Source organism: Podarcis tiliguerta (assembly GCF_965153285.1).
Source record: "Podarcis tiliguerta genome assembly, chromosome: 4".
Taxonomy (NCBI): Eukaryota; Metazoa; Chordata; class Lepidosauria; order Squamata; family Lacertidae; genus Podarcis; species Podarcis tiliguerta.
In genome coordinates this window covers 33,625,772-33,653,513 of record NC_139537.1, presented here as the reverse complement: position 1 = coordinate 33,653,513, position 27,742 = coordinate 33,625,772, and the positions used below count along the sequence as shown (strand labels likewise).

Genomic DNA, 27,742 nt, shown 5'->3' with positions numbered 1-27,742 from the left:
ACATTTTATATTAATCTGTTTTAACAGTGTAGTGTGGTAGAGAAACACTATATTTGGAAGAAGAAGAAAATCTACCTAAAGAAGAGATCATATCGCAGATCATCATTTGGATTTCCAGACGGAGTAGTATAGCAGTAGTCCATCAAAACATTCCATCTGTGCAATGAAAGATAATTAACCGCTAAGCATTTCTTGAGATTCAGCATATACATATATATATATACATGCACTGAAAGTGCTGGCTGATAATGTGCCACCATCTTCCATTATGATTCAAAAGATGAGCAATACCCTGGTGCCTTAACTGCAACAAATCACTGAACAATGAGTACAATATAGCTAATGTGAAGCTATAGGCTCACCTAGGAATTGGTGCAGCTATTATAGTCACGAAGTTATGAAGTGGTACTGATTTGCTATCATTTCATTGGCTACTTCAGACTTCATGAGATCATTTAGCTAGAAACCACATTTGCCTCTTTCATAATTTGAGGCTGCTACATCTTGTGCTCAAGGAAAGAGAAAAGCACTTTTCACTGAGTGTAACTACCACTGACATTCTGCAACTTAGCTGGAACATTCAGCAAGCCCTACCTGCAGGGAACGAGGCAGAGGGCCTTCTTGGTAGTAGCATCCGCCCTGTGGAACGCCCTCCCATCGGATGTCAAAGAAATAAACAACTATCTGACTTTTAGAAGACATCTGAAGGCAACCCTGTTTAGGAAAGTTTTTAATGTTTGATGTTTTATCGTGTTTTTAATATTCTGTTGGGAGCTGCCCAGAGTGGCTGGGGAAACCCAGCCAGATGGACAGTGTATAAATAAATTGTTGTTGTTGTTACTCTCTAGGCATTATATTTGGAGAAATGGTTTGCAGAATGTATATATTTGTTAAAACTGCAAACAAAATTGTATTTTTAGGAGAAATGTGCATCTAAATGTTGGTGGATTTTCATGGTGATTTTTAAAAAAACAACAAATTTCTGTGAAAATGAGGAGAGACGGATTTAAGATTGGAAAAATGAGAAAATGAGAGGAACCAAAATGGACAGATAAGTCCATCTGTATCTGAAACCCTGGGGTGCTGCTGCCAGATAGAATAGACAACACCAAGAGAGATGGTCTAGCCTACTGTAAGACAGCTCCATATATCCATGCCTCCTTGTATCCCAGGGAGCAGAAGCAGCTTGCAAGCTAGGGCAGAGCTGGAAGGCTAGCTTCCCAGTAGCAGCTTGCTGCTGCTTGTTTTGTGGGAGAGGAGGAGGAAAGTGAGGTGGCAAGGAGGCTGGCTCGGTACAAGCACACTGCCAGGAGTGCTTTTGCACTGCAGCACCCTCTCCACTGCTTTACCTCTCCTAAGGTAAAGGTGTAAGGGGCCGGGCGGCACTGTGGTCTAAACCACTGAGCCTCTTGGGCTTGCTGATCGGAAGGTCAGTGGTTCGAATCCCCACAACAGGGTGAGCTCCCATTGTTCTGTCCCAGCTTCTGGCAACCTAGCAGTTCAAACGCACACTAGTGCAAGTAAATAAATAGGTACCACTGCGGCCAGAAAATAAATGGTGTTTCCAGGCACTTTGGCTTCCATCACGGTCTTCCATGTGCCAAAAGTGGTTTAGTCATGCTGGCCTCATGACCTGGAAAGCTATCTGAGGACAAACGCCAGCTCCCTCAGCCTGAAAAGCGAGATGAGCGCCATACCCCATAGTCGCCTTTGACTGGACTTAACCGTCTAAGGGCCCTTTACCTTTTTTTTTAACCTTTTACCTCTCCTAAGCAACAGTGACTCACCTGCCAGGAAGCTGATGTATTGGCTTCACCCCACATGAAGAGTCACTTCTGCCAAGGAGCTTGTGTTTCTAGGACCACAGATTTTGTTGTGGGGGGTGGGAGCGGGAGAGACATATCATTGACCATACCTGCCATCGAGGTTTGTTGCTCTAACAGCTGCAAAAACTTTTGTTTTCAACGGTAACCCTGTACTGGGGATAATCAGCTGCTCTCTGTAGGTGGAGTCCTGGAAAAGCAAACAGTTCTTATCACATACCAACAGTATGACCCTATATAACATAGAAGTGATTGAAGTCAGCTGGTGAGGTGACCAAACTCAAGATTTAGTCTTAGGGACGCGGGTGGCGCTGTGGGTTAAACCACAGAGCCTAGGACTTGCTGATCAGAAGGTCGGCAGTTCGAATCCACGTGACAGGGTGTGCTCCCCTTGCTCAGTCCCTGCTCCTGCCAACCTAGCAGTTCGAAAGCACATCAAAAGTGCAAGTAGATAAATAGGTACCGCTCTGGCAGGAAGGTAAATGGCATTTCCGTGCACTGCTCTGGTTTGCTTAGTCATGCTGCCCACATGACCTGGAAGCTGTACGCCAGCTCCCTTGGCCAATAAAGCAAGATGAGCGCCGCAACCCCAGAGTCGGTCACGACTGGACTAATGGTCAGGGGTCCCTTTACCTTTTACCTTTACCTATGTGTGTAGAACATTTCTCACTGGAAGGATCAGGTAACAATGGGACAGTTTGCAATCTTCTTGGAAAGCATTGCTTCAAGGCAGATATCCTTAAATCCTCCTTGCGTTATTGGATATTGGTAGCAAACACAGGTCTGGTAACCCAGTCTATCACTTCTCACTTCCATAGTCATGAAAATGGGACCAATTAGCAGGAAGACAGTTGTAACAGAAGGAGTAGCACCAGTAGCAGTAAATTTACTTCCTGCCCTTTACCAGCAGGCCCTAGGGCAGGTTACAACAGTTTAAGATTTGGAATTAAGATCAGTTAAAACAGGTTACAGTCACAAGAATAGGGTGAAGAGTACTTGATCCATTCTTCCCTTCTATCACTTTCCTCCCCAAAACTCTTTTCTCTACTTTTCGTTTCTTTTCCCCACTTGAGAAAGCAAACACAGATCTGGAAACAATGTCTCTCAAGGCAGTGTACTGGGCGACAAAGTGAAACAGTAGGCAGCGGAAAGTTGAACAACCCTGCCTTTCCACATCTCTTCTGCCCCTTTTGCAGTAGAGAAGAGGAAACCTAGATTTGCTAAACTTGCCACTGATTGCTTAGTTTAGCCCTGATACATCAGAAACAATCTCCTTCCTTGGGATCATTTAAATAATGAGTGGGACTTGTGCATGAGAATGGCTTCACCTTTCACTGCTTCACTTTATGTATCGAGAACCACATAAAAGTGGATCAGCACTCAGACATAATTCAACATGACCAAATGCACTTAGAGTGAACTGTGTTTAATAATGCTGTAGATTACGGGAGGCAAAGGATGTCAGTATATATCGAGATCATATCTAGTGGAAAGATATGTGGCAACAGCAAGCCGTGCCAGACAATTTGCAAAGAAACTAAATCAAATACTAGCCATGATATGTGAATAGAAAAACAAAATCATTAAATGTGTCATATAGAATCTATAAACCAAGTGGTGGAACACATTAACATGGAAATAATCCCTCTATCCAATTTAGCAGCATTTTGTAAAAAATAAAATCTGCCAAAGAGTTCTACTTAATATTAGAATGATGACGCTACAATCTTTCAGCTGGTAGTAGTAAATTTAATCCTATTATTCCCTCTTTTGCAGCTATCCAAAATAATTTCCCCAGAACCCACTGCCATTGCCATTAGTTAGGATTCAAGAGGTAGCCTAAGATAATTAGATACCACAATCCCATTGATAAGCACACAGTTATTAAACTTATAGTGAAACACTATACACAGACGTAATACCCGCTAAGTCCAGAGATATATACTACCAAGTAAAGGGGCATAGCGATGGTGGGCAGCCTGTAACCCTCCAGATGTTGCTGGAAGTCAACTCCCATCAATCCCCCCCAACATCACTAACAGTCACAGTTTGTGTACCTTAAGAAATGAAGTTGGTTGGAAAACAAGCCCACTCACAAATGACTCCAATGTGCATGCACACAAAAGCTGATACCCAGAACAAACTTAGTTGGTCTCTAAGGTGCTACTGGTCAATTTTTTAGTTTTTTAATTTATTTCAACTGTGTCGGACCAACACAGCTACCTACCTGAATCCAATGGAACTATCACTGCAATCCTATGCACAAGTACCTGAGAACAAGTCACACTGAGTCTCTGTCTTAATGTGCCTAGAATTGCAACTCAAGATTGCAGTCCTAGACACCAATGGTGGTCCTTCAGATGCTCTGGGCTCCTGTTCCTATCATCCCTTGTCATCAGCCATCTGAGGCTGAAGGGCGTTGGAGTCTAACAGCATCTATAGGGTCAGACACAAGTTCCTCAGTCATGGCCTAAGCTAAGGCAACAATGAGGTCTTGGTTTTGCATGGCGTGCTTTGTACTCTACTAGAAATTGAATATAGCCCTTTAGTCAAACCTGTGATGTGAACCTTAATTGCACTGCCTGCAGTTTCCTTCTGCCTCCAAGGGCCAAAATATCACGTTATTATTTCCTCCTAGTAGAGTTTTTCTACCTCTGCTTTATTTTCTGTATGTGTGATTCAGATTTTGATCACATTCTGTTGTATAAAAATGGTCAAATGTTAATTAAAGTACATATATAATAATGGCACTTGCATTATTAATTTACACCACTAATGATTTGTTAGCAAAAAAGTTTTGGGTAACAAAGTGAATTAAACAACAGTTTTAGCATTTCTTTCTCAGACTGCACTCTTCTCTAGAAGTATTTAAGTCACCCTCTGATAATGGTGAAGAATTGTACCTCAATTCATTATGCACACACAGCACAGTTTGACTTGAGTATATTAAATTTTAAATGTATGGAAATGAATATGTTTCATATTCATGCTTAATTAACCACTGTCCTCACAGAGCAAGGTCTTGACCCTAACAAAACCCTTACTCATGAGCATATCATGTTCACCAAGAAATCTCAATAAAGCCAATGGCAAACTTAATGCAGATGTATGAATTCAGTGGAAATCCCAGCAGGAAGAAAAACAATTCACCCACTCATCCAGAGCTGTAACTTTAAGCTTGAACAACACCCATATACATTAAAAAATAAGCCCAATTCAGGCATCCTAATCCATAACGCAGGTCCAGTTCAAGACCTTCTGCTACCTGACACAAATGACAAGATGGCTCCCTCTCTTTTCCACATGCAAAAGCCAACTAAACTGGAAGTTGAGTCTTATTTCAATACTTCCACTGCATCTGAGAGCAACAAGCTAATACTGAGGAGCAGAACAGGCCACATGGTACATTACACTCTGTCATTACACCCGATCGAGTGGCACCGGGGGCATGGTTTAGCTGCTCAAATGTGGCCGCGCCAGCTTCCCCCGCCATTTGCTCCTGATCTACCCCTGATATCACCGGGGGTCGTGCCATGGCCCCCCCACCACACAGGGCAGAGCTTATAGTTGTATTTGCATCAACAGGTTCCCCCTACTGGTGGTTAACCCCTCATTCAGACTCAACCCTCTCCAAGTGGGTGGAGTCAAATTGTCAGTGGTCCAATGCCTAAGCCAATACCTTCTCACATGCTGTAATCAATAAAGTTGTGGCCCTTTTTTTGCCCATTAACCTAATATACTGTGTCCTTGTGTCTTCATTCCCCAAGCGGGGATCGGGTCCTCGAATCACAATATATTTCTATAACAAAATGATGCAAAGCTGGCTTCGCACCATAGATGAAGATGCTCCTATGACTATCCTTAGACTGCTTTTAGAAATCACTCCAAGATATTATTTACAGGATCAATGTGCAGGATGACTTACAAAAGCAAAATTGTAAAATGTAGTGTTTATTGGGCAAGATTGGAATGTTGATTGGCCCCATATGATATATTCTCATGTGTTCTAAGAAAAACATTTTAACTGAACTTTTCTGAAGCAAAATCCCCTATACCCTAAATACAAGAGTTTTTGTTCCTAAAGTTTTAAGAAAACTTTCTACTTTCTTACAAAAAAAACCCTCAGTATTTTAAAAAATGGAAGTAATATCATCTCCACTCTAACATATCTCTGAACTGTCAGACAGCAAAACTTACTTGCAAACAGGAAATTCATTTAAACGCAATTGGAAATATTCTGCTATGATATTTATAGCACATTCATTACACCCCAAGTTGAAAGCACAGACTTTTAAATCATCTGCATGAATTATAACCCAGGTCCATGATGACATGAATAATAATCCAAAAAAATGGATTTGTAATTTACTAAAATGCTGCCTGAGAAATGGAAAGCTGATTTTTAAATCAGACATTTGAATGGATGAATAAAATTTCTAATCAACACAAAAATAACAGTTGGAAGATTAGTGTTGCTGTTATAAATAAAAGCCAGTAAAAGTCTTTTAAATTTCCTTTCCAATGTCCCTGTTTATGCAATACAAGTTTACACAATTACATATATTCAAATCTGATTATCATGCTAATAAGAAGAGAGAGAAAATCAGCAGTCATGAGGAGGTACTTAAAATTTTGGCCCACCCACTGTCCAAAAGAACCACAAAGAAATAGCATTAGCATCGGTCTACTGAAGTTGCTTACATATTCCACAACAGTAGTTGTTGGTTATATTTTACACCCATACCAATGACTTAGACATGGTTTGGGTGACCAGAATAAGTCCTTCCTTGTGGAGTGGAAGGTACCAGAACAGGTGTGTGTGTGGACCAGCTTGGTTCCACTCCTGGCACAAGACACCAGTTGAACCAGTTGAACAAATGTAAACATTTGTTAAAGGCAATTGTCTAACAAAGGGTCCTCCCTCCCCCTATTGTTTCCCATTGTCTATTTAGAAATGTAGGCTCCTTCAGAGCAGGGACTTGCCAATTTTGCTGTGTAACTCTCTAAGGCTGCAGTCCCTTGCAGACTTTTCAGGCATCAAGCCTCTTTGCACTCAGTGGGAGCTACTGCTGAGTAAACATGCACAGGATTATGATATAAGGTGCCATGTACACTGATGATGTTATGTAACTAATAAAATCATTATTAAAAATTATAATTCACTTTTAAAGTTACAATTTTCACTGCTAGATTTGCTCTTGCAAACCAGGGATGCAGTCATACTAGATGAGCTGAATTTAGTTCCCACTAAGATCCATGGTGGGACGTGGGTGGCGCTGTGGGTTAACCCACAAAGCATAGGACTTGCCGATCAGAAGGACAGTGGTTCAAATCCCCGCGATGGGGGGAGCTCCCGTTGCTCGGTCCCTGCTCCTTCCAACCTAGCAGTTCGAAAGCACGTCAAAATGCAAGTAGATAAATAGGTACCGCTCTGGTGGGAAGGTAAACAGCGTTTCCGTGCACTGCTCTGGTTCACCAGAAGCGGCTTAGTCATGCTGGCCACATAACCTGGAAGCTGTACGCCGGCTCCCTCATACAATAAAGCGAGATGAGCGCTGCAACCCCAGAGTCGGCCATGACTGGACCTAATGGTCAAGGGTTCCTTTACCCTTTACCTAAGATCCATGGTAATTAAGCCTTCATTTCAAAGGGACCCCAAATGCAATTATCTTAGGCTGGATCTAACATATGATTTCTGATATTTCCAATTTAAGGCTGTGAGCACCATTGCATATATAGCCAAAATGGTACCACCCATACCCAAGTGGAAGGCTAGGCAGCTGTGGGAGAACCCTAAGATTTCGAGAAGTGCAGGTGGAGGAGCCGAATCTGAGAACTCCAAAGAGCCGCAGGAGAACTGAACATGCTTAGTGGGCATTCTGGCCAACTATTTTGGATGGGATGGAAATGCAGAGGGAGAGAGAATGAACTAGAGGGGCTAGTCCCACTTACAACATTCTATAAGTCAGTCATGGTAGGTGCATTAGCAGAGGGCATAGCTGGCTTTTATAGCCAGAGAGCAGACCAAATGAAAGAAGTTTCCCCTCTGGTCCACTCACTAAACCACACTCCCAAGCTTGCCCACAATTGGCTGCAACTATGGGCAAGTCCCAGGAGTCAGCACCACCAGCAAAGAAGGAAGTGATGTCCACCCCCCAGAAGATCGCCCCACTGCCGCAGCCACCACTCCCCTCCGGCCGGCAGGTGCGCAGCCATTGCTTTATTTGAGAAACTTCTGCTTTTTAATACTTACATTGTAGAGGAGCAAATTCAAAGTGCTAATAAATGTGCCATTGTTCTCTCTTACAGATATAGCAGCTGATGATCTAGAACAGATTTAGAAAGCAAAGTATTATTGATGGAATCATCTATTTTTTATTTTATTTTTGCAATTCCATATTTCACTATTAAATCAGGTTTTGGAATTCACCACCAAGAGTATTTCCCCTTCATCTTGTGTTTTTAAATTGCTACAAATCGGAATTTATAGTGGAAGCCCTGTCAGAGCTTTGAAACAATGGGCATTGCTGAAACAATGGATCAGGCAAATAATTAGCTAAGAAGCAAATTGATAGGGGAAAATAACTTCTTGTGATATACAGTACATAGAAATAGCATTTGCTTGTGTTACATATACTAATATATTGCTGTGCAAAAAGAATTGAAAGTAAATATTTCTTTGCTTATGTACAAGTACTACTCTATCTTTAAGAGGAATTGTAGAAGAACTTTCATCATGAAAGCTAACACTTCAGTGCTGTGCTAATTCTATAGCAAACCAAATCCCTGGAATACTTTCCTTCTTGTCATTATTTTCCTTCTCTATATCCTCTTCCTTTCCTCTTCTCAAATTGGATGTCGCTTCTAATTATGGAGGGGGAAATGACCAGAATCCATGCATTTCATCAGAAATCTGATATGTTCACAGGGCATATCGACCATGCAAAGCTCCAGCCAGCTACTTTAATGACAATAAATACAGTGCAAAGGCTTCCTGATACACAGAACAATCACTTCTTGCAATATCATGCTCATACTTACGAAGCAAGTTGTGTATTATTGACCAGATATTCCAAGGGATAGCTGCAACTAAATTTATACAGAAGTCCTGGTAAATAGCTGATTATTGTGGGTGGATCTGGGGTGTCAATGTATCCCGAAACATTGCCTATCTGGACTGTTGATACATTGCCATAGGCATTAATTCCTGGAACTGAGGTTACCTAGTTGGATAAGGTCAGAAAACAGAATTATGGGGAGGCAATCTTATAAGAAAATAGAATTTTTAAAATAGTGAAGATATGACTGTTAAAGGTTAAGAAAGCATCCTTGTAAATTATTTGATGCACCACAACCTCTACATCAGGACGTAAGAAGCATCATGCTTGATCTTGCAAAAGGCCCACATAGTCCAGCATCCTATTCTCACAGTGATGAACCATGGGAAGACCACAAGCAGTATCTGAGGGCAACGGTGCTCTCCACACTTGTGATTCCAGGACCTGGTGTTTGGAGGCATACAGTAAAGGTATAACCATCCTCCCATTCTGCTGTCCCACTGATGCTATGACAGATACAAATGGGAGCAATAGCTACCTACCATTTCTGTCAAATATATCAAAGTGATTTGTTGTGCAACCTTAGTCCAATCTATTAGTCTGCTCTGAAATAAGCCCCCACAATACTTTCACAGAACCATGTACCCCCCAGAAAAGTGGGGGCAATATTCTGCAACTTCCAGTGGCAGGCATTTGAAGGAAATGGTGTTACCTTTAAATGTGATAACAACTGAGATATTTTCTTCCTTTTTACCAGTAGCCACAATAGGGGCAGAGATCTCCCCTTTCCTAAGAATAAATGCTCCTAGGAATGACACTGCAGCATGATGCCAGAGGCATTCTGTCACAGGAGCGTGACTAAACTGCTCCAAGCAATCAAACTGCTACTTGAGGCAGTGCCAGACTTTCAATTCTTTTGGTAAAAGTACAGAGAAAGAGAGAAAAACCACTGTCAGTATGTTAGAATAGGAACTGGGAGTTCAAATCCCCACTCATCCATAAAGCTCACTGGGAAACCTTAGACCAGTCACCAACTCACCTCAGAGGGTTGTACTGAGGATAATAAGGAGAGGGAGAAAACCCTCTGAGTCCTAATGAAATGATAAATAATAATAATTAATAATGGCGCCCTCATCCAAGATAAGACCACCAACACTCCAAAATTCAGCTTCTTCCCCTCCTCTTTCATCTCAGTGTTGCCTGAATAGAATTCAGCAAGAAGGTGGATGGGAACCAAATTAGAATTAGTTGGTTCTGTCTGCCAGTGACTCTGGCTTCCCCTACCGTTGGTGCTTCTACTTTCTGCCCTGTCAGTCCCATCGGGTACCAATAGAGACAGGGATATTTGGGTCAGAACCAGTACATGCATGGTCACTCCCGCTAAACAGTCTATGAACACATAAACAGGGCCAGCATCTATTGAATAACCATACCCATCTAGAACTATCATTAATAATGTACTGGTAGCATGGTGTATTGGAACATATCTGGAAGACCATTGTATTATGGGAGTTAGGTATGATGGTCTGCAAATTTCCCCTTTGGGTGCCCTCAAAGTTGCGCAGGTGCAGAGCTTGATCTAGCACTTTTTGGTAGTTAAAACAGTGCAGTGTTGTAAAGCAGAGCTCTCTAAGAGTTAATCACAGCTTGTGAGAATCAGCACTTATTATAGAAAGGCTACCTGGCTGAAGGAGTGGGAGAGGTGGGGCCATATGTCTTTTAGTGATAGAGCTACCTACATCCCCATGTGAGTCATAAGGCACAAAATCAGTTTTGGTGCTTTCAGTGTTGAGTAGCATAGCATGGAGATATCTAGACTGCCTCATCCCTTTGTAGACTGCCATATGTTTTGACTACTCCCCATACCTTGTCAGACATAAACTTAGACATGATTATGGAATGGTGACTCCAGGCAAAGGTGCTCAAGTGTCATCTGCACTCCCAGGTAGTATGAGTCCCAAGCCCACCAAGGGGCAGAGGAATCTCAGTGCAGACCTTGCTGTCAACACTGAGGCTGCACATATCACCTGTAAGGAGTTTAATCCATTGCCTGCCCAAGAAGTGTAAAAGATTTTCCAGCAGCAGATGGAGTTGTAAGATCTTGTATTTCCCCTTCTTCTTTTCCTCATCCTGTCAATAATACTTGTTAAAGAGAATCTTTGGTGGTCTACATCTGAATCCTTAAAAAAAAACTTGCCTTAGGCATCCAGAACTTTTGTCAGAACACAAAAGTATTTGGTCTTGTTGGACTCTGTCCACTCTGTTGTGTAGTCCACAACATCCCTACTGCCATGAATTACTACTGACTCTATTTATAGTCACTATGTCTGTTCTTTACACAAGTTCAAAGCTAGAGATAAGCAAGATATGCTTACATGGAAGAAAATGGATGGCATGACCCAGCCCTTAGTCTTGCACACTAACATCAGCCCTTTGCCCTGACACCCAAGTGTCAGAATATTTGCATATGCAAATAATAGAATTTTCATTTCAATTAGTTTTCTTATAAACCATTTAATTGTCCCCTCTCAGTTATACATCTTCTGCAGTGAACTCCAGCCCACAAAGCATTTGACCTTGTACTGCTTCACTTGATGCTGTATCATTATCATTATTGCAAGAAAAGCACTGAAATTGCTAGGATTCTTTGAATGGCCAGCTAAGGAATGAAGAACTCATTGACTTTGATCCTATCTATCCAGCTGTCAGTTTGTGAGCTCATCTCAGAGGAGAGACGTAGCAGATATAGAAGCACAGGGTCAAAGTACTTCCCGTGACAACCATCATTAGATGCAGGCAAGATTTCAGCACAATGATCAGATTCACATAGCTCAGGCATGCACATAATTCCTCTTCTAATCTCCCATGCTCCCATAATATTTTCAGAATACTAGGAATTAAATAAATATATATATAAATAAAATATAAATAAAAAGCCACAAAAGTGCTATCTGTGCATACTCACAACTCCAATGTTTACTGAATGAAAAAACATGAGGGTACAGAAGGAATGTGACTAAGCCATCACACTCCAAGTTTTCCCTCCAGATCCATCTCACTGGATGCTAGTTGTGGGGATGGGAATACCCAGAGTGAAATTCCATGTTTTGTGTTTTTACATGACACCACAAGAGAAGAGGGGATGAGGAGATGCTTCTTACACCGGCAGCTACACATTTCCCTATGCTTAGTTCCACCTTCAGAAATGATGAGGGTGGTGCAAATAGTCCCATTATCACAAAACATTGCAGCAAATGTGTTGGCTCATTTACAACTAAACATTTTATTCAGAAGTGGAAAAGTAAGACTTAAGATTGTAGCAATAACTGCATATCAATCTTCAAAAAAAATGAGCTGCTCATTCTTAAACTTCAGGCATTTGTATTTGCAAATTGCACCCCTCACTCGTGCGCTATGTTCTATTTCATACTTCATCTCTCTCTTTTTAGCAGTGAAATGTAACCAAGCATGATATGCCAGTTTTTGTTTCCTCCCGCTTCTTATTTTTCCAAGCTCAATGAATCAGTTTGCATTTTTTTTAAAAAAAAAAATCTCATTAACAATTATCAGCATTTCACTGCAAACTTCTTCTAACATACACACCTTCAATGCAATTTTGCCTAATACACACATTTCTGCAAACAGAATGCATTTTTGTCTGGTGTTTTTACTAATTCACGGAATTCGGAGAAGTGTGGCTTTCAAAGAATAGCATCTTGTTTGGGGAGCTGGGAGTTAGTTACATTCAAACTAAAATGCAAACTGAACTGAAATTCTTCTCCATCTCACTGCATGGCCTCAAAAGAATCGCATCTTACCATTAAAGCATTCCCACAGGCCTCCAAAGTGCTGAGATTGATTATGAAAATGACCACCGCTGGAAATGTGTTGTTGTTTATAAATCCCCTACAGTGGGAGTCCCCGTGTTTCCCATTTAATGCCAGATCCGTTTCAGAATAACCAGAAAAAAGGACAGTGCAAAAATTAATCTTCATAGTAATTGCCTGTACTCCACAGTAGACACTGATATCTCGTTCCGCTGAAATGAAAAGTGAAGGGGGGGAACACATTGAAGTTATTGAAATATATTTATAGATATTTATATTTTGTGATCTAAAAACAAAGCAATTCATGTGGAAACAAATGGCCCTCCTTTGACAAAGAATTCCCATTAAGGGTGGGTACCAGTACTAAAGAGGTATGCTCTGCACCAGTGATGTGGGCAAGGTAATTGGACTGCCTTGGGTGGCAGGATTCACTAGGGTAGCAGCTCCCGATGTCCATCTTTCTTTCTCCCTTGTTCCTGATATAGATCTTCCCTCATCCCTTCTTCCCTGTCAGGGAGGGGCATGCCACTCTGGTGTCCACTTCAAGTGCCAAAATGCCTTGGGCCAGCCCTGGTGTACATCACACCCAAAAACATCAATACATAGCAGACAATTTATTAGGATCAGATGACAGTCATGGAATACACTGGATGTTCAGGTTGCGAATGTGATCTGTGTGGGAGGCACGTTCACAACCCGCAGTGCTGTGTCTACGCATGTGCGGGTTGCGATACGGCGGTGGTTTTGCACATGAATGAGCTCGAAACCCAGAAGTAACCCGTTCTAGTATTTCTGGGTTTCGACGCGTCCGTAACCCGAAAACGCGCAACCTGAAGCGTCTGTAACCCGAAGTATGACTGTAGATATTTAGAGAATAAGCATGTAGAAAACCCTGAGCTTTAACAAAAGATCTTCAGCCTGCTGAAACTGACTTTTAGAAATGCAAACAATCTTGCAAAGCGTGTTCTCAATAAAGGAGAGCACGTGTTGCGGATGGGGCCAGACAAAGCACCCCAGGGTTAACAGGCAGGCTAGTTTCAAAGGGATGGAACTGGATTGGTGGTTGGTGTTACTGGGGTAAATTTGATGTTGCTAATTTAGGGGTGGGATCAGAGATTATTTAAACAAGGTGCACAGCATTTTCCTTTCTCTTTCGCTGTGGGCACCGGATCACCCGCCCGCCCTCCCTTGATTGGGCTTGCGCTTTGACCTTGCTATTGCCTGTCTAGGGGTCGCCTGCATTGGTGCGGGGGCCTGGTAGGAATTTACCTTTTGGCTGATTAGTGCGTGCCAATTGGGTTTTGCCTACTGCGTAGCAAATCGTCACAACTTGTAAGGTTGGCGGTTAGGCATTGGTTAAAATTGGTTGGTGGAGGGGTGTGGATTGGCTGTGCCTACCCCTCCAATGCTGCTGCTGCACGGGAATTCCGTTAAAGGAATTCAGGGGCTTACCATCCCCCTCGTCCAAACCCTTGGTGCAGGGTGCGGGCCGCGTAAGCTCCTGGGAGCAGGCAGGGATGGTACTGAGGGTCTGAACGGCGCAGCTCCAGTAATCCCTGGGTCCTGTTCCTCCACACTGGCTCCCGCCGGAGTCCGGGAGTCAGTGCTGTCCCCCAAGGCGGGGGGGACAGCTAGTCATAACCAATGCCTAAGCAACCACTCACAATTTGTATGATAATAAAGTTGTGGCCAAAATTATGCCAAAAACCTTAAACAAAAATGATGTGTGAAGTGTGAGTTATTGGGTTAGGGTGTTTTGGGGGACCTCAGCACGCAAGGAAAAGATTACCATACAAGCCATGGCTTTGAAGTAGGAACCCTACCAAAGGAAAGGCCTGATAATGTTCCTCGTTCTCCAACTTCCTCTATGCTAATCTGTCACAAACAGCAGGAAAACATGAAAGCCTCCTTATCATCACATTCACTGGCAAGCACAAGGATGGTCCACCGATTTCCCCGTTGCCCCAGCTGATTACATCATTGTACCTTCTCTGAAAAGAAAAGTCCTGAAGCCACCCTTCCCTGTGTTCTCTGTCCGGTACACCGCTCTCTTACACCCTAACCAACTACAATACTGTAAAAGTCGAAATTCAAAGCAAAGACCCATTGGTTTATCTTAATACCTTAGGAGCGTCACATGGTACTTCATGCATGATAGGGTAGCAACTAGAATACACACATGCACACACCATACCTTGCCTGCCTTGTGACTTTGCTTTACCATTTTTGTACATCCTTCATTTGTAGAAAGGAACAAAAAACTCTCCCCTCTCAGACACATTCAGGGCCTTTTTTCTCCTCAGGGGATGAGCATGGTGGACATGCAAATGCACCCCAAAAAGCTTTAATGTGGCAATAATTTGATACCACTCGTATTTTGCATATCATATTCCATTCCAAGGTCCATGCAAAACAGCAGACATTTAATGCAGCATTACATGAACAAAAGGTTAGGTGTAGAAGAATCATAATGAAAAAGCTGGCTTCATTAAATGGGGCATTCAAAGCTTTCAAGCAACCCGAAATGATGTAGTATATGCACTTTTTAAATCTTGCGAGGAACCATTATGCAGCCTTTACACAAAAATTAGCCCTTGGAAACAATATTTCTTCTCACATTTTGCTCGCTGATATTCTCATTTAATGTAGGATGCAGATGAGCAAGTATTCTGAGCACCCAATTCACTTGGCTCTGGAAGTGTACACAGCAGCTATTAATAGCAATTTAGAATTCTAAGCAGCACAGTGGAATAGGTAGGTGATAGAAAACGATACGCACATTATTAGGAACTATTAGAAAAGGTAAAAGAAAATAAATCAGCAAATGCTATGAAAATGTTATAGTAATCCTTGTTTCCTCTATATTAATGCCTTAATCCTTATCAGCTTCACTTGAGAACAGTGCCCACTAGTCATTACAGCTGTAATTCTAAGAATAACACTCAGCATTGCAGCCTTATTCAGAGAGAAAACATTCATATAAACACCTTTCTTGCTCCTCTGTGGTCCTGATGCAGATGCACATTTGAATGTACATCCTTAGCTGAATGTCATGCTTCTCTAAGCAATGCCAGCTCTACCATTAGGCAGAGTGAAGTGGCTGCCTTAGGTGGCAGATACTGAGAAGCAGGGATAGGCAGCAAGACTCTGCTTACCCATAGCTTAGAAGCAGGAGCAAGGCAGCAAGGTCCATAGCTGGGGCTGAGCCCTGTTAGGTGGCTCCTGCCAGCATCCAATTAGTTGTCTGCTCTGCAGTTCAGTTTTGTTGTTCCAGTTCAGTCAAATGATATATGTCCAGTGTTAGAAACTGAGAGATGAAAGCTAGGAGCTAAACGGCACCTTTAACCTAGGTTATGGGCGCAACAACGAATGTCTAGGCACCCTTTTTTATAACAAAAATACAGAGCTGAAAATGAATGAACTGCAGCTAAAATATTATGTTCCTTTTTCACATGGATTAGTCCTTCTCCAGCCCATCCCCCTAATATTCTTAAGAGGGTCTCTTGTACAGTCTTCAGAGAGTAGTTGGAAGTGGGGAGGCAGAAAAAGGTCCTCCTTCCACTCTGCAGTTTCAACCTGAAATCTTAGGCACAGTACTGCACCCAGAGCTCAGAAACTGCTTGCGCTAATGAAATTCCCTGTCGCAAAATGCGCCTAGAACAATGGGAGTTTCACACACTGTATATGTCCTGCTCTTATTCCAGGTGTGGGAGCAAATGTCATGAGGACTCATCCATAGGAACTGCTCCTTAAAAGATGGCTGGAGTATCGTACTCTCATACTTTTGCTTTGTTTAAGAGCAAAGGATTATGCCAAGATTGTCCAAAGCATTCCAGAAACTAATCTACGCTGGTCAGTTATGTTAAAAAAGCAGTATAAAGATTTACACCAGACGGTGCTATAGAGCAGCAATCCGTCATCAATGCAAAATTGCATTGAGAGCTATATTACGTTTTTTAATATAGGGCTTTTACAGATCAGTATAGATCCAGCCCAAATGTTCTATTGGTTGTGCACAAAGTAAAATGTTCAACCAGTTCTCACATATACTGTGCTTCACGTGCATATCAAGGCTGTTGACTTTGATTGGCTGAATGAGTGCTATAATGTTGCACTGCAGATTGTGCTCTGAGTTTCAGAGCAACTTGTTATACAGACGGCTTCTATTAAGTAGGGGAAATGTCAAACCTGTGCACGTGTTCTGGGTTGCCAATACAGTTTGCACATGCTCAATGGATACAAAGAATTTGAGCTTGTTTTTAAAGAATTCTCAAATGTGTATTTTCACTGAAGTATTGTCTTAAATGAACAGTGGAAGTCCTGCTGAAAAGTAAGGTGACTGAAAATATCTTAAAATGTATTGAAATCCTGGATATATTTATGACTCCTGGATATATTTATGACTCCAGTTGTAAACATAATACATCATAATCAAGAGCCAACCACTGCAGTGTTAGAGCAATGTTCAGTGCCCGTAAGATGGGGTAAATATTGTTGAACACAGCGGAGCCTTTGTTAATTCTTTACACGTTGTAATTATTCTTTGTGCTCCACTGCATGGATCATTAATTTAAATAAAGGGGAAGTTATTAGATCTTCTTAATGATTTAGCACTCTTAAAGTGCCGGAAAACTGTTAGTTATTACCACTAGGACTGCCAGGATGAATTGTCGTGCTACATTTTTGACAACATAAGGAGACTTGAATGTCTAAAGTAAATGTACTGCTCCTTCTACATATTGCATGAAATGGCAATTGTCTCTAGATCAGCTTCATAATGGGTTTCTGTGGGAGGTAGTATCAATCCAAGAATCCATTCTTACAATACCCTGAAGGAAGGAGCAATAACTCAGTGGCACAGCACATATTTTTGATGCAAGAGCTGCCAGGTTCATTCCCTGGCACCTGCAGTTAAAAGAATTAGATATCAGAAAGGCTAAGGAGACCTGTGCCTAAGACCCTGGAGAGTGACTGCCAGTCAGAGTAGACATTACTGGTTGGTCTGAACAACTATCTGGCTCAACATCATACTGTTATGGGTTTTTTAGAGGGGGGCAGATTGTACTAAATTCCTGGTGTCATATCCTCCTCCTAATTCCTGGATTTAGTAAAAGTTACAATTAATCAAGGTTTGATTAAACTTTGCCAAAGACGGAAATCTGCTGGCTAATGAGTCAAGCCAGTTCAGCAGACAAAGGCTAGTGATAACCCATTAAAGAAACCATCAGAGGACAAGATTGCCAGGCAAAGGGGAGTTGGGCTCCTTCTTTGCTGGGTGTTAGTGGGCAGAAGCAAAGGCAAGGTTTAGGGTTTCAACTTTGAATATTGTGGCAGGGAAAGTCCATGGAGTTAGCAGCGAGAAGGAGTCAGATGGGCAGAACTCCATGTAAGCTGGAACTAAGAGACACAGAGAGTGGCTTTTTGCTGTTATTTGAAACCAATTCTACCCTTAAAGGGGAAACCTGACCCTCATAGGATGTGCATGCTTTGCAATTCCTCCATCTAGGTGCAGGTTGTATATGTGTGCAAATAAAACCATATATCATGAAGACACTACAGTCTCTGCTATGCCTAATTTCTGAAGGAAACACAAACCATGGCTAAGCACCTGAAACTCCTGGAATCTCACCCTGCTCATGGAGATTGGGGTGGCATACGACAATATGTTCCTATGTACCTACACAGTGCAATGGACTAAAATATCACCAGCAATAAATGGAAATGCAGGATAGATTTAAATGCATTAATCCCATTCAGATATTTGATCTGTGTATATATGGTAGTGAATGAGTAAGTATCAGGATTGTGCTCACAGGCCAGCTTTCAAGTGTCATCCACTCAGGGTTTCCATCTCGGTTGCAGCCAGCAGGGTGGTGTGGGGTTTCTCACCTGGTTTTCCAATTCTACATATTGCTGTCCGTTACTGAGAGGAAGAAGGAGCGGAGCAAGACAGCAGGGAGCTCAGTGTGGTGCAAGCGCAGCAGCAACAACATAATCAGATTGGCTGCACCACTGTGACTGCACTACACTGAACTTTCTATCTCCCTTTCAGTAACCAGCAGAGACACATGGTGTTTTGAATAAGAGAAGAAGAGTTTGGATTTGATATCCCGCTTTATCACTACCCTAAGGAGTCTCAAAGTGGCTAACAATCTCCTTTTCCCTTCCTCCCCCACAACAAACACTCTGTGAGGTGAGTGAGGCTGAGAGTCTTCAGAGAAGTGTGACTGGCCCAAAGTCACCCAGCAGCTGCATGTGGAGGAGCAGAGACGCGAACCCGGTTCCCCAGATTACGAGTCCACCACTCTTAACCACTACACCACACTGGCTCTCTCTCTTAAAGCCAAGTAAGCAATGCCACAATGCCCACCCTGACTGTCCAGCTGCTACTGCCAGGTCAGAAAACTTGAGGAACTGCTGCCAATCAGTGTAGATATTACTGAGCTAGATTGACCAATAACCTGACTAGATATGAGGTAGCTTCCTATGTTCATGATAATTCAAAGGTTACAGCATGATGGAAAGGATAGTCCATAAGTGTTTGGAATCCCTAAGCATACACTTGTATCACTATTGCTAATTTGATGATAAAAATTAATCACCAGTATTATTGTCCCTTTAATTGAATCAATAAAGTTGTAGAAGCATGATTGAACTATATTTTTTGTGATGCATTAAATCACCAGCAGAAAAATTAGGTGAAGTCTAGAATCAGCTTTATTTTTACAGTCTTTCCAAATGCAACCCAGGGTGGCAAATTAGCTGCTGATCCCTTTGTGGGCTTGGCAGTAACTGTGACCACTTGTTCAAGATAAAGATCTGGGATTATCTATAGGCAATAAATGCCTGTTTTGGCAGACACCTTCCTAAAAGCTGGCTACCACTAACAAAATAAGCATGAAGAAATAGGTGTACACTTCTGAAAACATAAGGAAATAACTCAAAATGTTGTGTTCATAATGTTATTGCACAATGTTTGTTCCAGTTTCCTATTTGTAATCATAGAGTTGGTTCCAGGATAACTAGCCAATGTGGTACTCTCCATGTATTTTGGACTACAGCTACCATCAGTCCAGCTAGAATAGCCAATCATGATAGATTATGGGAGTTGTAGTTCACAATATCTAGAGGGCACCTCATTGGTTATAAATCAGTGCCAGGTCCACCAGTGCATCTATTAATGGGCTTAATTATGAAATGCAAAGCTGAGCATAACATTCACAAGTAAACCCATTTTATTTATTTAAGTAAATGTGCATATTTTTGAACACAGCATTGAAAATCTGGTATTGAAAAACAAGTTTTCTCCAGCCCCTTTCTGTATCTTTAGTGGGATCGTCATTACATACTAAACAAAATATTGAGCTGCTACCACTCAGGCAGAAGTCTCATCAAATAAGCGAAAAAGCAGGTGAAGAATGCCATATCTCCAATCATACTTCAAGAGTGACTCACAGGTATACTCTTGTGTTGCTACCACTTCTGGTGAAAACAAATCAATAATGGGCCAGATTCAACCAGCCAGTCCTGGTTGGAAGCTAGCGGAAGAACACCTGGAACTTTATTCACCCTCTCTTCCTTCCAGAAAAACCATTTCTCTCCATCTTTTTGGAGGATCAGGTGAACCCTCAGAACAGCATGTAGAGGTAGGAGATGAGAGATCATTCCTTCAGGAAAGCAGAAATACTTGCACCATCAGAACAATCTCCTTATGTTGAACACCAATATTTATTACCCCTCAAGAGGGAGTTAGTGCATAACATGTTAACCTTTGAGGGAAAGGAAGAGGTGCAGTACGAGTCCTAAATGTTAATAAATTGCCCACAAAACACCACAGGATATTAAGTGGTTCCTTTTTAACCCACCCTAAAACTGCAATTGATGCGCTTACAAGAAAACAACTCTTTCGGAACTGTAGCAGGATTCATGGTCTCAAAGGGTGCAAACGTAGGTGGAAATTTCAACCAATTCTATCACAAATAATTAAAAAGTTATAGAAACTTCTTTTTTAAAAAAAATCAGATGCTAATCTGACCTTTCAGGGGAGGGTCTTCCATTGAAAATGCCCTAGCAACATAACCACAAAGTAAGGGGCACCCAAAGCAAGGCCTGCAATGAAGACCTGGATGAGTGGTCCTTCAAATATTCATCTCCTAATCCCTTCAAAGGTAAGCTTAGAAACATATTGATAACCTACACTGATCTTTTAATATGTGTTGAATATAGCATCTTCTGTTAACAACTTTGTCACTGTATTCTGGAGCAGTTTACATTTCTGAACACTTTTCAGAGTCGACCAGAGTGCAGTGCATTACTCTAATCACGTTCCAAGAGCATCTTCCTGGTCCAGCCTCATCCAGACAAGAATGCTACTGCTACATTTCTGCCTACTATGGTGCATAGAGCTCAGTGGGCATCAATCACAATTGAACATTCTGTCTAGAGAGACCAATATCTACATAATCTGGACTCTATTTTCATACTTAGTTTGATAAAGGAAAAAGCAAAAGAGAGAAGGAGGAGGAGGAGAAGAAGAAACTATTCCTATTTACATAACATAATAGAAGAATCAGAAACACATCTGTTTCATACATACTAAAGGCAACTACCTGCATTGTACTTTTTGGTAAAATCCAGTCCTATTTTTCTAGAAAAAGAGGTGCTGGAACTCACCATGAACACCTCCCTTGTTCTCTTATAATGGCAATGATGCCCACCTGAGAGGTGCTGGAACTGAGTTCCAGTGAGTTACGGCTGAAAAAAGCCCTGATAAGATCTATTACTTTCACTAAAGCAAAGGAAGCAGATCTCTAGCAAGGGTCTAATCTGTTCAATGCTCTAATCTCTCCCCAAACCACAATCTTCACTTGTCCTGCTCTGCGTCCTTCCTGAGTGCTTTTGTCTGGTTAGAATGTGTCCTTCAACAGTGACAAGGACCTCCTTCTGCACTACGCATATAAAGCAGTATCATACCAGTTTGGGCTACCCACCCCCAACACAAAAATCATGGAAACTGTAGTTTGCTAACTATAGTCAGCGTGAACAGGTGGGTTGAGGTTTTTTGGGTTTTAGGCTTAAATAGCAGCCATGGAGAAATCAAATTCAGGTCGAAATCCTGATAGGGCTAGGTGACATTTTGGCACACACATTCCTCTGCTACAATCCCAATCCATATCAGGGAGGTGGCACATTAGGTATTTATAAAAAATAAAAATAAACCTTGCTTGAATGATGCCATATCTTGTTTGGGCCTAAGGAAATAGCTTCCTATACTTCTAGAAAGAAAGAAAATCCATTTTAAATATTGTCAACAGCAATCTGTGCAAGTATTCTGTGCATAGTGAATTAATGCATGAAACTCAGCCTTCACAAAAGAGGGTGAAACCCTGTTGCTATTATGGGTAGCTGCGCCCATGGGTTTCAAGCTCTGTGCTACTTCAGAGGAATTTCACTCACCATTAGTTAGTTAATGAGGAGTTTGTTCCAAATGCTTCATTTACTTTAAAGCTTTGTAGTCTCTGCAAACAAGCTAACAAAGGACTTATAATTAATATGTTTCAATTAACACTTACCAGGAAACCTGCTGTGGAGGTTGGCATCACAGTTGTATCCATTGAACTGCGCGGTCACTGTGAGAAACTTTGCAGTCAGCAGGAGCAGCAACCATGCTCGTTCCATTGTAAAACCTAAGGAAAACATGAGGCGATTATTCTGTGTCCCCATTTACTGCACCAGAGATGCTTATTGTGATTGTTTCGTGATCATTGGATCAGGTCTGAAATAACAAGGATCCGCTGTGAAGTTGACCATCTTGCCTGATTTTAAAGCAACAGGTCTATGGATGAAAGAATGGCTGATCAACAAAGACTCGCCAGGAGGAAACCCACCTCATGGCATAGAATGTCTCTGCTGCTGCTTACATCCCTGTGCCTAAATGAGAGGGCATTATTTTCATGCCTCTTGTATTCAGTTCATTGCGTTCTTTGTGCTCTGACACAGCTTTGAACTCCTTTTCTTCCAAGGTTCTCCGCTGGGTTTTTGTGCTTAAACTATACATCACAGAGCCCCGTACTGTTTTCCCAGTTGGGTTTCAGGCTGTGAACCTAGGCAAGGGAAGAAGCCTGACAGAGCACAGTAAGAGGACTTATGAGTACACATGTATAGGATTGCTCTGTAAGTGTGCTGGCTTCTGTGCCACATTGTGTGCATAATATCCAGGTAGGAGTCTCATCGTGCCGCCCAAAATAGATTGTTGACATTAATAGCTTCTTCTAGTAACACAACATAGGAAGATGCATTAAACCGAGTCAAGCTACTGGTCTGCTCAGATGAGAATTGTCTACATTGACTGGCAGCAGGTTACCAGGTTTTCAAACAGTAGTTTCCCAGACCTGCCAAATTCCAGGGAATGAACCTGGGAGCTTATGCATGCAAAACCCCTGCTCTGCCGGGACCTTCTATGTGCAAAGCATAGGAACAATGGAAGGTACCCTTCTGGAGAATCAGATCATTGGCCCGTGTAACTCAGTACCATCAACAGTGACTGTAAGTGGCTCTCCAGAGTCTTGGGTTAAGGGTCTCTCCCTGGAGATGCTGTACTACTGGACTACATCCCTCCCTCCTCTAGGCAGCGGTGGTGGTTGCTGCTGTTGTTTTAATTTACATACCGCTTACATGGCAAAAATGTAAGCATATGTTCTACTTGCCAGTATTTGACTATCATTGCTATGGATTATATTTTGCAGTTCCTTTTTGCTCACATTAAAGTCCTTCGGATTCAAAAGGGACCTCTTGCTTTTGTTACATTTGTTGCTTTTTAGGTAGCACAAAAATTCAGGCTTCTCCAGCTGCAAGATGTGCAACTGTGGCTATCACTTTTCTTCCTATAGATTTTTGTCTGCTGTATCAATGGGATAAATGCTCATGTTCATTATCAGCAAGCTCTTTGGTTCTGTGATGCTGTATTATCAAAATAATATTGGAACAAATCTGTGGCGAGGCTTAGCGGTCAAAGCAATCATTCCTACAGCATTTAACAATCTGAAAAGTGGCGTTGAGCCACTGATCAAATATGAAGTACGACATTTGGGACATTTGTGCCAGCACCTCTTGCTTTCCCTTCACTAAAGACTCTCCAGTTTATTCAGTTGTATCCAATGATTATTCCAAAAAGCATATATTATAATGTGATAATAGCATTATAACCAGTTGGCCAGCTAGCCTGTTTCGGAATCATATCACAACACAATCAGAAAGAAGGCTGCTTATAAAAGTTCAAATATACGTACAACCTGAGGTCTCTAATTGTGAGGTTTCAGTGTAACTAACTAGTATGAAAATAGTTCAGTTTTAGTGCAGTCCATTTCAATTTCAAGAATGAGAGGTGCAAGTAGATTCTTTGAAATATCTACTCCTAATGGAATGAGACAGAAGCCTTGCCACAAATTTCAATAGCCAGGATAGAAGTCCACTACACTCCCTCATGTATTAACAGACACCAAATGCATGCAAGACAACCAGAAACTATTGAACTGTTCATAGTTTTATAACCTGCTGAGTTATGCTCCTTTGGGATATTTAATAATAGGGAGAATCATTATTCTTTAAATAATGATCATTACACAAACATTATTTAAGAATTTTACAAGGACAAAGAACTTTCTGCAGAGTTTCTGAAAGAATAATAGCGAGATGCTTAGTATATTTAATCAGAGTAAGTTCCGCTGGGTTCAATAACACTTACTCCCACTTAAGTGTAGTTAGGATTGCAGCCTTGATTCCCTATGTGATTTCACTTTGACCCTTTTCCAACACTGCATGTGATATGTTTATTTTTATAAATTAACTGCTAATAAGCGGCTTGTTTGGTTGCACACATCTACTCTTCAAAGAGCAAATGACACAATTTTCATAGCAGCAGTGATTTTTAATATTATTTTTTTTAAAGCTATGCATCTGTGACTCATGCTAATGAAACAATTTTTCTTCAATTTTGCAATGAGCAGCTTATTTCCAGCTGGGAGAAAACAGAGCTGTTGCACTGCAATTCTGTCTTCTAACTCCATTCTGAAAAGTAAGTTGCCTCTGAATCTTGTGAGTTCTGAGAGTTCTATAACGTGTTGGTGAGCATGTCGCTTAATGCATACAAATGGTCCCAGTATAATCCTCATGATCTCTGCAGAGCAAGATCTTCTCCCCGCTGTCAGAAGGGACACTCAGTTTCTTTCAGAGAAGTCAGTTCGTGGGCTAGATAGATCAATGATCTGTCTCAGTAGAAGGCAGCTTCATGTTATTCCAGATGTGAATGCAGATCAAAGTAAATATCATTTGGGTTTAATTAACCTGTATACGCTTGCAGAGGGTGGACTAGAGAACTTTTGTTATGAGGAAAGAATCAATAGGGAATAATAAATAAATACTTTATTCAGTTATGAAATTTTCTATCCTGTTGTATTCTCCAAAGAGACTGAAGGTGGCTAACAAGAGATAATAATGACATTAAAACAGAACAAATCAAACACAAAACAATAAGCCAGCAATTTAGCAAATTCCTCCAGCATACAAATATACATATAGCTAATCCAATTAAAAACTACAAAGCTAACCAAAGTTTCCACCAGCCACCTAAAATAGGTACCATGATGGGGCCTAATAGAGTTCACTCTGCAATGCATTCCATGGGGCAGATGGCAGAAAAGAAAAGGTTGTACCGGTATGTTGAGATGACACCAGCCTTGCCTCCCATGATAGAGGGATAAAACAAATAAGTGAACATATAAATATAAATTGTTCACATATGATTGAAGGTATTAGCAATTAGATCATATTGTAGCTTCTCGCTTCCAGCTTTAAAATAAAGGTAGTATCCATTTATCGCTTAGAACCATTCCTGATTTCATTTCTTCGGAAAAAGAAATTGCCTGAAAGAAATGTGCTATTTGGTTGCAGTATAATACAAGCTTATCTAATCCTGAAAAGTTATATATACACCTTTGGGTATATAAGATTCACAATTCCCACAGTTTTTTTATTTAAAAACTCAGTGCGGGGAGGTAAATTTTATGATGAAATTGAAAACTGATTCCTTTATGTACTTTGACTCTCACTCAAAGAAACTTTGAAGTCATACTGGAAACAATTTTGGGAATCATCTAGTTGAGAGGAAAAAGGGAAAATATGTGCCGTTCACTATAATACATCCTCAGATTGAGAGTAATAGTAAGTGGGATTGTATGCCCACTTTGGTTATCTTCAGAGGACGATGAAAACCTTCTCAGAATACATTTAACTATTAATGTCCGCATGCTGTTCTAAACTACGTCAATAACGAAAAAAGGATTTTATTTCAAAGCCAACTTATTTCTCACTCAGAAAAGCATAGCCATTTTAGAGAAACAAAAATAATGTCCGGTCTTCACGTCAACAATTTGAGATTACTCTTCCAGTCATTGAATTAATCCCTTCAGTTGCAACGGAATCCTGATAAGAAATCTCCCTTATCTAACTTCCCCATTTGCATCTCTTACTGAGTTGAATGTGCGAACTTGCTAGACCGATGCCATTAGCCGGGTAAGATTGTCTGTTCCGCTTCGTGGAACCAATTGCAAAGTTTTGTGTTAGATCTACTTCACCATCCTAAGACAATTTCCTGTCCTAGTGCACTTCTCAGATCAAAAGAGCAATGCGCAGCTGGATTTCAACAACTACAAACCAGGATATTAAAAAAAAATGAACACTTCCTCTCACACTGGGACTTTGACAGAACTTTGCTTCTCCATGCCCATAATCAACGTCCAACAACTCAACAGGAGTTACCCATGAACCCTTAATGCCTGACAAGTGATACAAAGGATACTTGGGGGGAATGTACACATCCGTTGAGACTAACTGAAAAGATCTTGGACCATTTTTAAGTGGCTTACATGAAGGGCACTTACCCAAATCCCCTGTAGCTGTTGAGTCAGCTGTACTCCATGTATCCTGTGCTGCTGCATGTAATCGAGTGTTTAACATCACTGCCTAGCAGAACTTTTTCAGAAAATACTCCATCTCCTCTGATGGGGAAAGAGACACTCATTATGGAAATTCTTTTAAAAAGTATGTCTGGATATTAGATGGGAAAGGCTGCCAATTCTCAAAATGCTTAACAAGCCTGTTCATCACCAGACTGAAATCGGAGTAGTTTCTTTATGATGGCTTTTTCAGTTCTGTGTCCTTTTTTTAAAAAAAAACTATGCTTTTGATCTTCAACTTTCCAGGGTAGAAATATTTCAAGAGGTCTGTGGGGGGTGAGCAATCAATCTGGAGATATTATTCTGTCATCAGCTCATTGAGGGAAAATCTTGTCTGCTCAAAAGAGAGAGAGAGAAGAGAGAAAAGAAAGCCTGGAGATAGCATCAGCCAGTTATCACTGTTCTGTTGTGCTTTGTGAGAAATTTCTAACCCTTTTTCAATTGTGATCATACTCAAAACCAGAGAGCGAGAAACAGGGGGCAACACATTTCTTGTTGAGATAAAATGTGATATGTGATGTTGCTGTGAATGCAGTTGTCATCAGAATACAATTCACCAGCAAGGTATCTATATACATACAAAACCAGCTGAACATAATGGAATAGATCAAGCAGCTAGAAACTGGGATACCAGAAGCTAGTGTTGACCAACATGCAGGGTGTGGTTGTTATATTATCCCGCTAAGTCTCTTGATCTTGTTGTTTTGGCATGTTTGATCATTAATTTTAGAATAAGAAAAGGAAATGATGATAAGTCTTCTCACTGCAGCCAAAGTGACCACCAGTAAAACCTTGGGGGAAAGGCTGCATCAATAACAGAATGGACATTAAAAATTGGAAAGATAATGTATGTAGTCAAATTAACAAACTTCATTAGAATGAGGAAAGGCAACAGCTTATAGGAAACTGGAGTATTTTCATAATGCACTGAAACCTGAAACTTGACTTAATATGTGAGTCATCCTACTGCAGCTTTACTGTATGTTTAAAAAATCATTCTGCTGGGTTTTTATTTTATTTTG

At 41.2% G+C, this 27,742-nt stretch overlaps 1 protein-coding gene across 1 annotated transcript in view; it reads right to left on the bottom strand.

The window, feature by feature from the left end:
- Nucleotides 1-26,695, bottom strand: part of ZPLD1 (zona pellucida like domain containing 1) — a 35,921-nt gene extending 9,226 nt beyond the window's left edge. The window contains exons 1-7 of the mRNA XM_083438448.1: nt 26,646-26,695; nt 22,281-22,394; nt 12,700-12,920; nt 8,865-9,046; nt 8,077-8,149; nt 1,916-2,013; nt 76-156 (exon numbers count right to left, since the gene is read on the bottom strand). Of these exons, the coding sequence (XP_083294574.1) occupies nt 76-156; nt 1,916-2,013; nt 8,077-8,149; nt 8,865-9,046; nt 12,700-12,920; nt 22,281-22,386 (761 nt within the window). The 5' untranslated portion in view covers nt 22,387-22,394; nt 26,646-26,695. The remainder of the gene's footprint in view (nt 1-75; nt 157-1,915; nt 2,014-8,076; nt 8,150-8,864; nt 9,047-12,699; nt 12,921-22,280; nt 22,395-26,645) is intronic.
- Nucleotides 26,696-27,742: the final 1,047 nt, after the last annotated feature.